The sequence below is a fragment of the Vicugna pacos genome, chromosome 11, assembly GCF_048564905.1.
Source record: "Vicugna pacos chromosome 11, VicPac4, whole genome shotgun sequence".
NCBI lineage: Eukaryota > Metazoa > Chordata > Mammalia > Artiodactyla > Camelidae > Vicugna > Vicugna pacos.
In genome coordinates, this window is record NC_132997.1 from 101,624,974 (window position 1) to 101,640,658 (window position 15,685).

Genomic DNA, 15,685 nt, shown 5'->3' on the forward strand with positions numbered 1-15,685 from the left:
AGGAGACAGGCCAGAGAGAGGAGGGCTTCCCCACCTTCCTCTGGGGGGCTGGGGGCGGGGGGCTGGGTCTGGCCAGGGGATCCAGGGAGGTACCCTAACGGTCGCGGCTGGAGCAGCCCAGGAGAAGGACGAGGTCCAAACACTGGCCAGAAGCGCTTTTTCAAGAAAACCAGCCCTTCGAGTCTGAGGATCGAAAGCATAGAGAAAATTCCAGGGCTGGCTGAGGGACCTGCCTGATGTCTCTGGGCAGCAGAATTGTCTCGGCTTTCCCTTTGTGGTTTCAGCTTGAATTAATTAAATAGTGCTTTCACCGATTAAAAAAACCTCTTGTATGCTAGCGGAAGGGCCACGATGCTGATGAACTTAAAACCTGATTTATTTCACCCAGTGTGAGTTTAGTGCTACCTGCAATTGTGTCGCCTCTCGGTAAGGCTAGGCACGTTTTAATCCACAGTCAGACCAAAACGCATCAACGGGCTGGGGTTTCAGCCGGGCAGGGATGCCCCTCACCGCCCCTGGAAAAGGGGAAAAGTACCACGCTGGGTGGGGTGGGAATGCCGCTCACCTGCCCTATTGGGGACCCCTAAATGTGTTTAAATCTGCCCCATCTCATCCATCTGAGCAAGCGAAACAGGGGCCTCCGAGACCCCTGGGGAGGGCGCCCGAGCTCAACCGCGCTGCCCAGACGCCCCGTCCCGGGCTGGGGTCGGAGGAGTTGGCGGGAGGTCGAGGCAGGGAGGGATAAAGGGGTCCTACCTGCTTCCGCTCACACCTGATGCGCCAGGCGCCCGCGCTCCGCTCCATCCCCGGCGCCATATGTTCCACTCAGCCTCTCGGAGTCCTGGCTCTTGGCGACGCTCTTGCGGCCCGCCCGGGCGGCCCCTTCCCTTGGGCGGCGGCCGGAGGTTCGCGGGGCCGGGGCGCCCTTCCTCGCGCCCGGCCTCAAGATGCCCTCCTCGGTCCTGCGCGCTGCCGCCGCCTGGGCAGCCGGGGGCTCGGGGGCTGGAGCCGCTCGCGCCCTGCCGCCGAGCCGGACCCCGTCCAGACTCAGGCGCCCTCGAGTCTCAGGCGCGGCCCCGCGGGATGGAAGGCTGGACCCGGGACCGAACAGCGAACGCGGCAGGGGCCCCGCAGGGCGCCTCGCCCGCGGTTTTCGATAAGGAAGAAACACGCGGTGCAGCCTCGGGAGCCGCGGCTCCGACGGGGACGTGTTAAATAATTTATTGATTATACAAAGTGATTCCTCCCAGGACGCGCAGCAGCGGCGGCCCTGGGCCGACGCCCCCGCCGAACGCGCCGGGGACAGGGACGCGGGCGCGTCCAGGGTCCCTGCACGCCGAGCCGGAGCCGGGCCGCTTTATAACTTATTCTGTAAAAATATATATACACACTCCGTCCGGCGCAGGCGGCTGGCGTGGGGCGCCGGCCCGCATCCCGTACCCTGGTTGTGCGGCCTCGCCGCCGCGTCCTCACAAGGCGTCCCCCGCGCCGCCGCCGCACGGGCTGACCAGCGCCAAGTTCGAGGGTTTGTGCTTCTTGAGCAGCCGCGTGATCTTCTCGTCGTCCGAGTTGGGGTCCAGGGGCCGGTTGTACTCGTCGTCGTCCTCTGCGTCGGAGCCGCCCACCTTCAGCTTCTCGGCGTCGGAGTCCTGCTTCTTCTTGGCCGACGCCATCTCCGCAGCGTGCCGCTTGCGCCACTTGGTCCGGCGGTTCTGGAACCACACCTGGGGTGGAGAGTGACCGTCAGGCGGCGCCTCCCTAGCACCCAACCTGCGGCCCCGCGGCTCCTAACTGTAGCCCCGGCCGCCCTCGTGGAGGCGAGGGTCGCCCCTCCGCCCCAACCCCTCGGCCCCAGCCCGAACAGCAGGGCTGGGAGCCCCCGGGACTGGAGCCAAGGCCGTCGGCCGCTCACAGACCGTTCGCAGGACGCGGGGGACCGGGTCAATTTGGTCGCAGCGGGATCCGCGGGGGACCGCCCAGGCCGCAGCCGCCTCACCTTGACTTGGCTCTCGGTCATGCCCAGGGAGTAGGCGAGGCGCGCACGCTCCGGACCTGCCAAGTACTTGGTCTGCTCAAAAGTCTTCTCCAGCGCGAAGATCTGCTGGCCCGAGAAGGTCGGCCGCGAGTGCTTCTTCTTGCCATCCTTGTCCAGGACCCCGCCAGCGTGGGCTGCAAATGAGGGCAGGTGAGAGCGGCCCGCCTCCCGACTCCCGACTCCCCTCCCACGGCCCCACGCCGAACCTGCGCGCTGGCCACTTACCCGGGCCGGCCAGGCGCGGGTCCCTCCAGGGCGAACCCTGCACCACGCCCGGCCAGAAGATGGGCGGGCGCCCGGGCAGCTCGGCCAGCGGCTTCGGGTAGCCGCGCGCCACGGCGGCCGCGGGCCCAAAGTAGACGCCAGCCGACGAAGCGAGTCCGTTGAGACGGGGCAGGCCGCCTAGGAGGCTGCCGCTCGCCGCGCCCACGGGCCGCCCCAAGATGTCGCTGATGCCATGCGGGGTGCCGAGCGGCAGCTGCGCGCCCAAGCCGCCCAGCGCGGGCGCCTTGAAAGCGGCCGGACCCTGCAGCGCGTACGGGAACAGCGACGTCTTCATCTCGGCCATGTTGTGCAGCGCGGCGAGCGGCGCGCTGCTCAGCACGAACGCGCCCGGGCGGTTAGCGTCCATGGGCGCCGCCGCCGCCGGCCCGGGCGCCCATTCGGGCCCCGTCGCCGCCGCCCGCGCCCGCCGGCCTGGGAAGTTTGCGCGCGGCCCGGGCGAGCGCCGGCTGCAGCGGGGGCGCGGGGCGCGGGGCGTGGGCCGCGGGCGCCGACGGCACGGAGGGCGGGCGGCGGCTCCGGCACGGGCTGGGCGGCGGTCGGGGAACTACTGGCGGTAGCGGTGGCGGCTCCGGGCCGAGTCGGAGCGGCGCCGCGCGGGCCGGACGCGCTGATAACCGCGGGGCCCCGGCGCGGCGCGCGCGCTGATTGGCTGCCGGCGCCCGCGGCCCGGCCATTGGCCAGCGCCCCGCCGTCTGCGCGCGCCCCCGCCGGCAGCGCACTCCATGAAGGGCCCATTAGCGCCGCAGGTGCCTCCCGGGCTGTAAATTTGTCCCCTGATTTATCTCCCCGGGGACGAAATAAATCCCGCTGGATGGGAGTTTAGTTAGGCAAAGGTTTTAATGGGAAATCAGGAAAAAATACGAGAACATATTTTATCGCCCGAAAGAATGTAGATTTGAGGATCCACTCAGCACACTCCGTGGACCCCGTTCAGTGAAGAGCCACAGGCGGGAGGGCACGGGGAGCCCGCAGGCATTCGGGGTCACGGCCCGCGCCCCCCGCCCCCGGCTGCTTCCCTCTGCCCCGGGCTCAGGTTTGGGGGGAGGGCCAAAAACATTTCCGTAAACATTCTCCTCCGGAATACAGAAGACGGAGGAAGCCGGACCTCAGAGTCCACGGGCCGAATGCCAGACATGGCCCACGAGAAGCTTTCACCAATCAACTAGTTTGCTCGGTGGCGAGGCCTGTCCGAGGGTCACAGGCGAGGCCGCCGACCCCCGGGCACTGCCAGGACAGCCGTTAGTTCCCAGTCCCCTCCCCCCGGGCCCGCGGAGCTGAAACCTTCCGGGCCTCTGGGTTGGGTGTTTCCCGGTCGCGAAGTCGGGGCTTGTTCCCGGGAGGCAACCTGAGCCCAGAGCTTCGACCTGGGCGCCGATTTAGCCCGCAGCCTTCCCCGCGTGAAGCACAGCCCCAGCTGGCAGAACGGGCGCCGTGGCAGGCTCCGAGTCCCGATCCCAAGGCATACGGGGCCACATTCGGGGCCTTGGATGCAGCGGGCAGGAGCGCGGACTTCTGACAAGCATGCAGGGCCCACAGTGTCCTCCTCTCGGTACGAAGAGCCTCCCACACCGCAGAATTGCTGTGGAGGGTTCAAATAAGATGGTAGTGGGCTGCGCGCGCTGGCGGAGAGCAGGCGCTGAGTACAATTCCGGACCTTGCTTCCTCGTCACGTATTAATTACTGAGTGATGACTAATATTATTACTCGCTGCCTTTTGGGAACGTGCGGGAACCCATGGCCGCCGTTTTGTGGCTTGGGGGCGGCGTGTGCCAAGCCGGCCTCTGTCAGGCCTGGTGCGGTGCGCTGTCCGTTAGCAACGACTTTCCCGTTTCACTTCGGCTGCCAGGGTTTCAGTGGCGAGGTAGAAGGCCACCTTCTTGGCTCTGTGCTGGGACCGAACGCCCGCTCGCGCTGAGACCCTCGGGGGTCCGTTTTCGTTTTGTGCAGTTAGCTGTGGAGTCTTAGTACCCAGACTCCCTAAGCCAGCTCGCGGCTTGGAAAGCCACTGACCACCGGGGCTGGGCGGCCGTTCGGTGGCCTCCTCTGGCCGTGTGAGCGCGCGCCGTGTGGTCCCGGGAGGCGCGGCGTGGGGCGTGGTGCCCTGGCTCCGAGCGCGGTGCAGCCCGCGCGCAAGAGAGTTTCTCTCTTCCTGCTTCCTTGACTGGGGCCGCACTCGCAGATCTGGGTGTGACTGCCCCGCAGGCGATCGGCCCCAGCGGGGCCAGGCCCGGGATACCGAGAGCGCCCCTCCAGCGTTCCCGCGGTACGTACTGCGGCCGAGCCCCAAGACCAGCCCCGGGCCTCGCATGCGCCCCACTTTCCTGGGCACTGCGTGCGTGCGCCTCGAGAGCCCGGCCCCAGGGAGGCTCCTTCCCTGCAGGGTTTGGGACCCTCTGGGCTCCTCCGGCCTCCTCCGGGCTGCAGCGGGTGGAGAAAGCTGGCGCTCCGGTTGGAGCGGGAGCTGTGGGCCTGGGGGCGGGGCCGAGGGAGGGGAGGGGCCTAGTGAGAGGGGCGGGGCCGGCTCTCCGCTCGGGACCACTCTGTGGGCTACCGAGCCAACTCTGGGTATCCTTGACCCGACGGTCTTCTGGGGGTGGGACAGGAGTGGCGCGCCCGGACGGGACAACAGGGCGCACTATCCTTCCGAAGGGTCCCCGCGACCCTGGCTCGGAGGCAGGAGGAACACTGCAGCTCTGGGCGCTGCTCTTTGGCTCCTCGCGCACCCGGGCGGGGGCCTCCGCAGCCCTTTTACACCGATGAGAAAAGAGACCTCGAGTCGCTGCCCTGCGTGCCGGCTCTGTCTACGCCGCCGGGTCCTGCCTGGACTAAGGCCGGAATGCTTGGTGTCGCGAGTGGGTCTGCCGTCTCCACTGACCGCAGCGGGCGCGGCTCTCCTGGGAGCCAGTGGCCGCGGGTGCGAGATAGGGGGCTGGAGTGAGGTTTGGAGGGCCTGTGGCGGATTGGGGGCGCCGGGACTGCTGGGTGAAGGCGGCCTCTTTTAAATGCTCTCTGGCTGTTGGTGTCTCGGTACGCTCCGCGCGCATCCTGTCCTGCTCGGCGTGCGGGGGCACCCAAGCCCCGTCTCTCTCCCACCCTGCAGGACGTGCGGCACGGGGCTGCCTCTCCCTAGTGCCCTGGTCCCGGGTATAAAGTCTTGTTAACTACCACGTCTTCCTTGCCCGCCATCTTTTGGCATTCCAGACTGCGCCCCCAAGCACTCCTGCTGTGCTCCTGGGCACTGCCCCCTCCGTGGGACCAAAGGAAACACCCCCCCCGTAAGGAAAATCTGGTGGCCGCCTGCCTGGAAGGAGCGCCTCTGGGCTCCCACTGCCTGAGCCGCTTTCCGCCGTACTGGAGAGGTCCGCGTACGCCACCTTCTGGTCTTGAAGGAAAAGTCCTGCGGAGGAAGACAACCGGCGCTTTTCGGCGCGTGAACTTGGACGTCGTGGGAACACACAGCGCTGTGTGGCAGAGATCTTTATTTACTCAACGTTTATTTACTGGGCACCTACTAGGTGCCAGGCGTGCTCTGGGAGAGTCACGTGAACTCAGCGAGCTCCACCTCCGTGCGCCCCGCCCTGCCTTGCGGGAAGGAGTGGACAATAAACAAAAAAACCTGTTCGGCAAGTGCCTGCAGGTTGGGAACAACACTATTGATCCCTTTGTTGGATGGGTGGGCCTGGGAGGGGTCCCCGGGGAGTGCCAGCCAGGCCTAGTCGGTGTCCAAGCCCTGGGCGGGTCAGAGCCCAGCGCGGTGTGGGAGGGGACAAGCGGGATGGGCGGGGGATGGGGGCTTGCACCTAGTAGGAGCTTGGATCCCATCGCCGACCGCGCAGGTAGCCACGGAGTTGGCAAATACCTTGTCAAAGAAATAGAGGTTTGTCGCTGCGGGGGGCTGGCAAGTTGTCGACCTGCCATCTGCCCCCACCATGCCCACTAGGGGCTGGGGCCTCTGGGGCGGCCCCCTGCAAAGGGCCCTGGTTTTGTCCTCCCACGTGTGAGCAGTTCTCTGCTCTGAGAGCACAGAATGCAACCACACCAGGGTGGATTCGGGATGCTGCTCATCTGGGGGCTGGTGGGTCAGGAGAACCAATGGGTGCCACCCACTGCTGGGGGATGAAGGCGCAGAGGTGAGGTCATCAGGGCCCTGGAGCTGGAGGGGCCTCCGGACTCGCGGCGGCGTGCATCTACTCCTGCAGGAACTCCCAGGGCCTGGAGATGAAAAGTTCCTTCGCTCTGGCGCAAACCCCACCCCCTCCCTAGCAAACGGGCCAAGTGGGGCCTCCAAACCCCCGCCCTCCTGGCTGTGCACCCTCCACAGGCCGACCCCCGGAAAGGGGGCTGGCAGACTCGCATCTCTGCTCGGCTGACCCCCCAGCGCTGCCAGAGTGACAGGGACTGTCTGACAGGCAGTGAGCAGTGAGGGTTGAAGGTGGGCCTGGGCCTGAATGGGGGCAGGGGGCACGGATGGGCACATAAAGGAGGCCCAGCTGGTCACCCTGGCCCCTCTCCCACCTGCACTATGGCCCAGTCCTGCCCACCATGCTCCACCTGGGTCTAATCCCCATGTAATGACCAGTGCATCAAACCAAGGCCACCAGTAGCCTCCTATCCCTGCTGGACTCATCCATCTGACCCCCTCCACTGGTCCGTTTGCTGCTACCCTGCCTTCCACCGCCCTCCTGGACCTCTCTGCCCTCACCTTCCCAGTCCATCTGGGTCTGGGCTGGACCCTCACCCTCAGCCCCTGCTGGGCTGACGTGCCTTCTGCAAAGTGGCACCTCCCAGGGTGTCAGCATCTGGGTGCAGGGACCACCAGGCTTGGGGCGCCTCGGGGACTGAATAAATGCTGCTAAGGGAAGGAATGAGCATGCGTCCCAGTCCCGGGCTGCACACAAGGGTTGGGGAGGGGGGCTTTGTGCCCCCCTGGGGAGCAGGCACTGCTAAGGGGCCTCCAGGCACCCTGAGCCAAAGGGTACCATGGACGTGTGGGGCCCCGGAAGGGACTTTCTGAGCCAAGCCACTTCCCTGGGAAGATGCTGGAAAGACCCTGGGAGGCTGAGACCATTGGCAGGTGGAAGGAGGCCCAGAAGGTATGTAAAGGAAGAGGCAGAGGCCTGGGGCCCCAGGAGAAGGCCACAGCTGCCCAGCCCTTCCTGGCAGGAGGCAGGCTGGACCGGACTCCTGGCCTGGCCCCTCCTCTGTGATGCTCTGGCTTCTCTGGACTTGGAGCCCCTCCCCAAGCCTGGGACAGGCGGGTCTCCCACCCTGCAGGCCCTCCCTGCACTCCCAGCTCCTTTATTTCTTTAAAAGTTATTTATTTTGATAAACGTCACAGCCAGAGAGAAGCATACAGAAGCACACCACGTGTCCTTGTGCCGACCTGTCTCTCTTGCCGTTTCGCCCTGCTGGCCTCGCCTCTCCTCTGAAGGAAGCGCCTGACACAGGGGGAGTGCTTCAAGGACGCCCTGCGGCGGGGCGTCTGTGCACATGCTGCTCCCCCAGGCCTCGAGGCCGCGCGGGGCCACACAGTGCTGGGCGGCCTCACGGTTCTCTCCTCGGGGACGCGGGGCCACAGGCCTCTCGTGGCTGCTGGAAGGGATGTTTGCCCAGTTGTTTTTCATTCACTCCTCAGGCAAGCTCCGTGAGGCAGTGACACCGCCGCCCTCCTTGGCCAGTGCGTCTGGGCTTAGCGGGCAGCCCTGTCGGACGGGCAGCCTGGGTCTCAGCCACTTGGCCTCTGCAGTTGGGGTGGCATCGGCCACACTCCATGCCCTCCAGGTGTCCTGAGCGTCGGGTTTTTCTCCCTCTCCAGCCCCTCCTTCTTCCTCTCCTTCCAGGGCCCCTCCCTGAGGCCCCAGCCCCCGCCCAGGTCTGCTACCCCTGACCTTGCGTTCTACACCCACAGGCACCAAGGCTGCATCGCCTCCTTCTTTCCCAGGGTCCTGTAGGGTCCCTGGTCCAGGACACATTCCAACACACCAGCGGCCCAGGCTGTGAAGAGCTTGCAGGAATGAATGTCTGGATGAACAGCTTACCCACCGAGAGGCTTTGGGGCTGGAGAGGGAAATGTCCACATGTCTGGCCCAGCGCCCACCTCCAGGCCCGCTCGCTCCAGCTTTGGGGAGCCTTTTCTTGGGCTGCCACTTCACTCTGCCTTCCTGCTTCCAGGAAGCCCCTGGCTCTTGGTTGGAGACATATGGCCACCTGTCCCCTGCAGCCACAGCCAAGATGGGCTCTGGCACCCTCTCCACGCTCACGGAGTGAGGCTACCACTCCCTCTGGATGACGAGGGCCCTGTGAAACGGGAGCTGGGCAAGGGGGGCTCCCTGGAGGAGGCGGCCCACTGGCCTGACTGTGGGCAGTGGGCACACAGTGCCTCAGAAGCGCTCTTCTGGATCCCAGAGTCTTGTCTCCTTCAGGAAAGGACAAAGAGAGGCGGCTGTAAATCACCTTCCGAGCTGATTCCCGGGGGCTCCGCGGCACCAGCTGCGCAGTCAGAGCGATGAGCTCGCTTCCGAGGGCGGGGGAGGGGTCTGACCGCGTGCCAAACGCGCTAATTGAGCGCCAAGGAAAAGATTTGTGTTGGGGCGTCTGCTCTGGCCGCCTGTGCTGTGCTCCCAGGATAGGCTTGGACGGCCCTGGCCAGGGGAGGCCTCCAGTAGGGCCCTTGGCTACACTCTGGGCTGAGTCCCAGCCTCGGGGGACTGGGGGCTTCCTGGCGGGTGTGCCCTGCTGGGCCATGGCCAGGGCCTCCCAGGGGACAAGTGGCCTCCGTGGGCCCCCCAGAGGATGCCCCTTCCCGAGTGTCTGGTCAGGAGCCCGGGCCCTGGGTGCCTGGCAGCCTCTCCCGTCCATGGCTGAGCCGGAGGGGCTGCCCACCCAGGCCCTGGCCCTGCCCACCCTACATGCAGAGCCTCTTTGTCCACGGAGCATCCCCAGGTCTTCATTAAACGCCTCTTGTGGAGGGAGGGAGACAGCACAGAATGAATCACTGGGCCTGACACGTGGCGTTATCCGCACAGTGACCCGCGCTCCTGCTCAGGGTGCCTCGCGGCTGGTGGGGGAGGGCTGCTTCCCAGAAGAGCCAAAGGCGGGGACAGTGGAGCCGCGGCCGCCCTGAGGAGCAGGTGGGGCACACAGTGCCGTCGGTCTCCGGGGAGGAGCCGTCTATGATGGGGGCCAGTTTGTGTATGTAGAGGGTCACTGGGCTTGGGGCAGAGGGCTGGACCCAGCCAGGAGGCGGTTTCAGGGAAGAGTGACGTGTCCCCACCCTGCTCCTGGGAGGCCAGGCATGCAGGGGGCCGCTGCCTAGCAGAGCCTTGACAGCTGGTGCCCCACGGAGCGGAGAGTGTTTGCGGAAGACGGTCCTATGAGTGGGGAAAGCCAGGCTGTGCGTAGCCCCTCTGACGCTGAGGAGCATGTCTGCTGTGTGAGGCGAAGGACACACGCCCTCCGTGCACAGCCTGAGGGGCTTCCGGCCCCTGGCCCGGGCTGCCCGCTGCCTGGCCAGTCGCCTGCCTGGGCAGTGGGTCCGGCAGGGCTGGGAGGGGAGTCAGCTGGGCCGGGGGTCTGGTCTGGCACGTGACTCCCAGAGGCTCAGAGGCCCACGACCCGCTCTGGCCCAGGGGTGGGGTGGGGCTCCCCCAGGAGGCCCGTGGCATCACCTAATCTAACTCACCCGAGGCATCCGGGCACCCTACCAGTCAGGGTTCCTCCCGCCTGACCCGCAGGACTTGCTTTGCTTCTGGGGGCGGGGGATGGTGCCTTCCCCCCAGATCACAGGCTGTGGCCAAGGAAGGGTGAGCAGGAGGGACAGCTGGAGGAGCCTTTAGGGGAACGGTGTGTCCCAGACCTGTCCCAGGGGAGGCGCCCGGACCTGGTGGTGGGGTATTTCCCACTCCGCGTTCCTGAGCAAAAGCTGGCTGGCACGTGGCAGATGGGGGACAGAGGGCTCTTTCCAAACCCCAAGGGAGGAGGGCGGTGTACGATTGGAGGTCTCCCGCTGGGACAGGCATTCCGGAGATGCTGGAGGGCTCCTCAGGGCTTCACTTGGCTTGAGCTGGCTTACGGAGCACACAGCGAGTGCGTCCCCACGTCTGGCCCCAGGCTGTGCACGGGGGCTTGAGGGACTTAGACCAGAGGCAAGTCCCTGTCCTCCAGCAGAGGGGACCCCAGCGGGCAAAGCCCCCGGGGCTCTTCCTCTGGGTCCAGGGACAAAGCGGCCGGACTCCTGGAGGCTCCCTGAAGAGGTGATATAGATCTGGCCTCCGGGAAGGAGTTTGGGAATTTCTCTCCTGCTTTCAGAGGAAGACTTGCAAACCCGGGAGAGAGGCCTGCACAGCCAGGCAGGGCGTCCTGGACACGCAGGACTCGACTGGGCGCCCCGTGGGCTCCAGCCACGGTGAAGGCTGACCGACCGCGGAGCCTGGGATGTGGTTCTGCCGTTGGGGCTCCCTGCTGGCCCCAGGCCAGGACAGTGCTCCTGACGTCTTTGGGAAGATGGCAGTTGTCAGAGATCTGGGTGGAAAAGAGTTATCGTTTCCAAACACTGTGTTTTGGTGACGAGGATGACAGATAACCATTGTGAAACAATGAACAAAGTGAAGTAAATGTCTTCCGCATCTCAGCCCCCGGTGTGGTGTGGCTGGCACCTGCCCACTGCTGTCCACTCCCTCGTTCCCTCATTCATGCAACTGCTTACTGCCCCTGCCGTGTGCGGACGCTGCCCCAGGCTGTGGGGACAGTGACCCCAAGGACAGAGCACACGGAAGACCTTGCATGTGCAGAGCTCACTCTGTGTAAGACCCTCACAGAGAGAACCCACACACCCACACACACTCACACACACGCCACACACACGCTCCTGTCTGTGCACCCCTCACCTGGCCCGTGTCCCGGCATCTTCGTGGAACCACCTGCAGGGCCCAGAGCCGCTCAGGCCGTGGTCTCTGCGCCCAGCACTTTGGATGTTCCCGAGTTTTCAGCTTTAACATTGTACTGAGAGGACCAAATGCAGAACCTCTGACTCCTTGTTAAGATAAATTTTAAATTTCTGCGAGTCCCTGAACTGACGTGCAGTTTTCTGTATTAATCCTCTTGACAGTGCGGTTACAGCAGGTGTTTTTGATCTGTTAGCTTGTGTTCTTACCCAGGGCTCCGCCGGCTCTGATCACCTGTCTTGGGTCTGCTTTTTCATCTTCCTTTATCCTGGGCTCACGGGGGGACCCAGGAGCTGGCCTGGGAGTCCTGGCAGGTCCAGGTGAGGAAGGTGGTGCCCCTTCCAAACAGACGTGGTGTGTGGGTGTCACACAGACACGTGTGAGAAGCAGCCGTGGGCCAGACGGTGAAGCCTCCAAGGTCCAGCTCAACACGAACCCGCACCTGCTGACGGCGGAAGCTACAAGCTGTTGTGAAGACGGACCTGGCACCAAAATACTTGAGCTAAGAATGACAGAAACACACAAAGACGAAAAATAAAACCCAGTCGTGGTCATGAACTTTAACTTACCCCTCCCCGTCCATGACATCCCCAGTCAGATGCAGGACCAGGATGTGTGATCAATGTTGGGTCTAATAAATATATTGAATTCTCTGTCCTGAAAACAGACACGGCAGAGTCACGAGAGTTGACCACACATTATTCACAAAGAAAACACCACTCATCGCACCGAAGCAGACAGATGCTGGTGTTCTGGGAGCAACCCTGTGCAGGACCTCGTACGAAACGTGAGATGCTGTGAAAACATGCAGAGTGGGCTACTGGCTATGACAGCATTTCTAATAAGACAGTATTTTGAAAAGTGTGCATGTCGTTTCATTAGATTATCATTTCATCATTAAATATATGGACACTTACCTGGAGGAAAACTCTCGAAGTATCCATGGCACCAAATCCTGCCCTGGGGAGGAGCCTGAGGAAGAGGGGGAGACTAGGGAGGAGGGGGAGCCTGAGGAGGAGGGAAAGACTGGGGAGGAGGGAGAATCTTAGGGAGGAGGGAGAGACTGGGGAGGAGGGAGGAGCTTAGGGAGGAGGGGGAGCCTGGGGAGGAGGGAGGAGCCTGGGGAGGAGGGAGAATCTTCAGGAGGAGGGGGAGCCTGAGGAGGAGGGAGAGACTGGGGAGGAGGGAGGAGCTTACGGAGGAAGGGGAGCCTGGGGAGGAAGAAGGGGAGACTGGGGAGGAGGGAGAATCTTAGGGAGGAGGGAGAGCCTGGGGAGGAGGAGGGGGAGCCTGGGGAGGAGGGAGGAGCCTGGGGAGGAGGGAGAATCTTAGGGAGGAGGGGGAGCCTGGGGAGGAGGAGGGGAGCCTGGGGAGGAGGGAGGAGCCTGGGGAGGAGGGGGCAGGGCAGATCCCCCTCCCTTCTCGTTTGCTCTGCTGTGCTTTAGGGCGTTCTCCTATGAGCATGAACTACTTTTATTAACAGAACAATGAAAGCCCACCTGGGGACTGAGTGTCAGACAAGTGGCCTTTGTCATGGCTGGTGAGGCTGGGCTGGGGTCCTGGAAGGCCTGCATTTACTTCAGCTCAAGGACCATTTTCTCCGGGGGATGTGAGTTCAGAACAGCCTGCCCCGTGAACTCTGGGTCTGTCAGGCCCAGTCCCTTGCTGGGAGCGGCCTGAGCAGCAGCGGCATCTGCGAGTGGAGAGCTGTGGCTGGTCAGGCGCTGCCCGAAGCTGGAGGTGGGCAAGGCGGTCCTGGACCACGGGGCGTCCGTCACAGCCCTGCCCTCAGAGCGAGTTCTCCCTGGCCGGCTCCTAACTGGCTGCAGAGCCGCGGGCTTCTCCAGGCGCTGGGCTAGCGGCGTCATGAGCCTCCTGGTTTGCTGGGTCCTCACCGCAGGCCCTCCCTGCCCCGCTGGCCACTGTGTGGAGTGCAGCCTGGCCCTCTGTCCCCACTTGTCCTGGTTCCTGAAACTTGTGCCTGTCACCTGTCCCTGTCAGTGTCCCATCACTCCTCAGGGATCTGAGGTCAGGTAAGACAGGTGCCACCACAACCAAAGACACTGCCCAGGTCAGCTGTGTCTGCTCAGGGGCCCTTCCGACGTGGCCCCCGGGGGCGGCGGAGGCTGCCACTGTCCTGCTCCCAGGACAGCTGGGCACTTTAGCCCCAGTGTAAAAAACAAAACAAAACAGCAAAAAACACTGGACCCAAGAGCAGAAGTGTGACCCCAACAGTTGCTGGACTCCAAGATGTGAAACCCAGATGTCCTAACCCTGCATCCTAGTGGACATGCTCCCTATGGACCTTAGCCCCAGTTGCAGGTGACTTGGAAGGGGCTGGTCATCCTGCTGGGAACAGACAGGCCGGCCAGTCACAGGCGGGCAGCTCGTGTCTCCCTGTCGGACAGCAGCCCTTCTCAGTCCCGCGTCCGCCCAGCACGCCATTCCAGGGGCTCTGTGTGTCCCCACCTGGTCCCACCGGCCCAGGCCTGGGTCCCGGTGCCTCGTCCCACCTGTCCAGGTTCCAGTGCAGGTTCTGGCCGCGGGGCCCGCCTGTCCAGGCCAGGCAGTGATGCGGGAGCTTGGGGTTTCATTGTGTGGCTTGGGCTCACAGGAGGGCTGCAGGTGGCAGAGGACAGAAATGGGGCTCCTGGCGAGTGTGGCCCACAGGGGTGCAGGCCAGTCTCCCCGTTTGTGCGGCTCAGGCATTGCCCATGCACAGCAGCCAGGGCCCGGGGGCGGCGGTCACCACCTGGCTCCTGACGGTGGAATCTCCCCAGCCTGTGCCTCCTCAGGAATTTTAGAGGGAGACTGCAAAGGGAGATTGCCATCGATACTGTAAGAGGCTGGGGACAGCGAGGACCAGAAGCCCATCCTGAGTTCAGAGGGAAACCACAGAATTGCTCAGGCTTTTAAAAGTGATTCTTCCAGGAAGGACTCAAGGAGCCGTAACTGTGTCTTGGTTCCTGTAACGCCTGGATGCGTCCTGCTGCCGGGGCCCGGGCCCTCGCCGCCGCTCTCTTCGTCTCTTCCTGCAGTTTCTATGGGCCCTGGTGACGTGCTCCGTCCTAAAATATTTCAAGAGCAAGCTAATTGGTACACCTTGTCTGCCTCCAGGGGAAATTAAGCAGATTATACGGCCTATTAAATATTTTGTGTGTGAGCTTTATTTCCAGTTGGCTTCTAAAAATAGTATCAATATTAATTAATATGCATTAGGCGCTTATACACCTGTAGAAGTGAGAGCGTTTTAAAAAGTAAATAAAACGACTCCTTGTACTGTTAACAGCTGGCTCTTTGAATTCTTTTTCCTTGCTAAATCTACACCTCAGAAGACAGTATCACCTTGACTCGGTTACTGGTTTACAAGCAAATGAGCAGCATGTACTTTTAAAGTGGTTAGAGGTTTCACACCCGACTGCACTTGCGAGGGAAAGTTCATGTACCAGTCCTTTTGGGGGGGTGATTTATTTTATTTATTTATTTATTTTTAGTGGCGGTACTGGGGCTTGAACCCAGGACCTCGTGCAGGCTACCCCTGAGCTACACCCTCCCCCTCATGTACCATTCTTAATCACAGCAACTCTTTGGACAGGTTACACTCATTTAAGTAATTTTGCTTTAAAAATTCTCCGCTGTCTCTCACATCTACCACTGTGCGGAAATAGATTAGCCCACTGTTCTGGCCTGTGCCTGCCTTGGGTTCTTTTCCTTTCTATCACCCTGTTATGTGACCTCCAAACTGTCCTGTACGAGAATGATGGATCAGTGGTCCTGTCAGGAGGCCTGGGCCCTGATGGGCTGGCACATGGGCGGAGGTGGCTGTGCAGGGCAGAGGGGTTGCCTGTCTCCCCCAGGAATTCAGGCAGGGTGGCGGCCCGAGGCACCTGCGTGGGGATTCCAGGCTGGCACGTTTAGGAAGAGTCCGGGGTCCCAGTGGTTCACAAGCAGCACATGAAGGAACAATGTGGGTCAGTGTGGCGGGGCACAGAAGGGTCTGGAAGGTGGTGTCTGCAGGAGAGTGAAGGGGCAGGGTGCCATCCTCCACTCTGGAGGAGGAGCTGGGCTGCTCGGGGAGCCGAGGCCAGCTGGTCGGCTCCCAGCTCCTGCCACGTGTGCAGAGCTCCAGCCCCTGGGCAGAGGCTTAGAGATGGGCCCCTTCCCGCTCAGAACCATCTGTGCCACCTGGAGCCAGGAGCACAGAGAGGGCCAGGCGGGTCAGAGGGGCTTCCTGGGAGAGGCAGGCCTGAGGCAGGGAGGAGACCTGGGGGGTGGGGACGTGGTCCCAGAGCCTCAGGGTGGCACGGCACCTTCAACTCACTGACTCACGGCACAGACAGACAGGTGGTGCCCAGAGCCGTCAGGTCCCCTGGGCCGAGGGCAGGGCGGGACGCAAGCCCCGGGATGGGAGAGGAGAGGTCTG

At 63.3% G+C, this 15,685-nt stretch overlaps 1 protein-coding gene across 1 annotated transcript; it reads right to left on the reverse strand.

Moving 5' to 3' along the window:
* Positions 1 to 1,205: 1,205 nt before the first annotated feature.
* Positions 1,206 to 2,745, reverse strand: NKX6-2 (NK6 homeobox 2). The gene is made up of 3 exons (XM_072972159.1): positions 2,261 to 2,745; positions 1,997 to 2,169; positions 1,206 to 1,724 (listed from the first exon to the last, which is right to left on the reverse strand). The coding sequence occupies exons 1-3, from the start codon at positions 2,664 to 2,666 to the stop codon at positions 1,470 to 1,472; spliced, it is 834 nt and encodes a 277-aa protein (XP_072828260.1). The 5' UTR covers positions 2,667 to 2,745; the 3' UTR covers positions 1,206 to 1,469.
* Between the last annotated feature and the right edge of the window lie 12,940 nt (positions 2,746 to 15,685).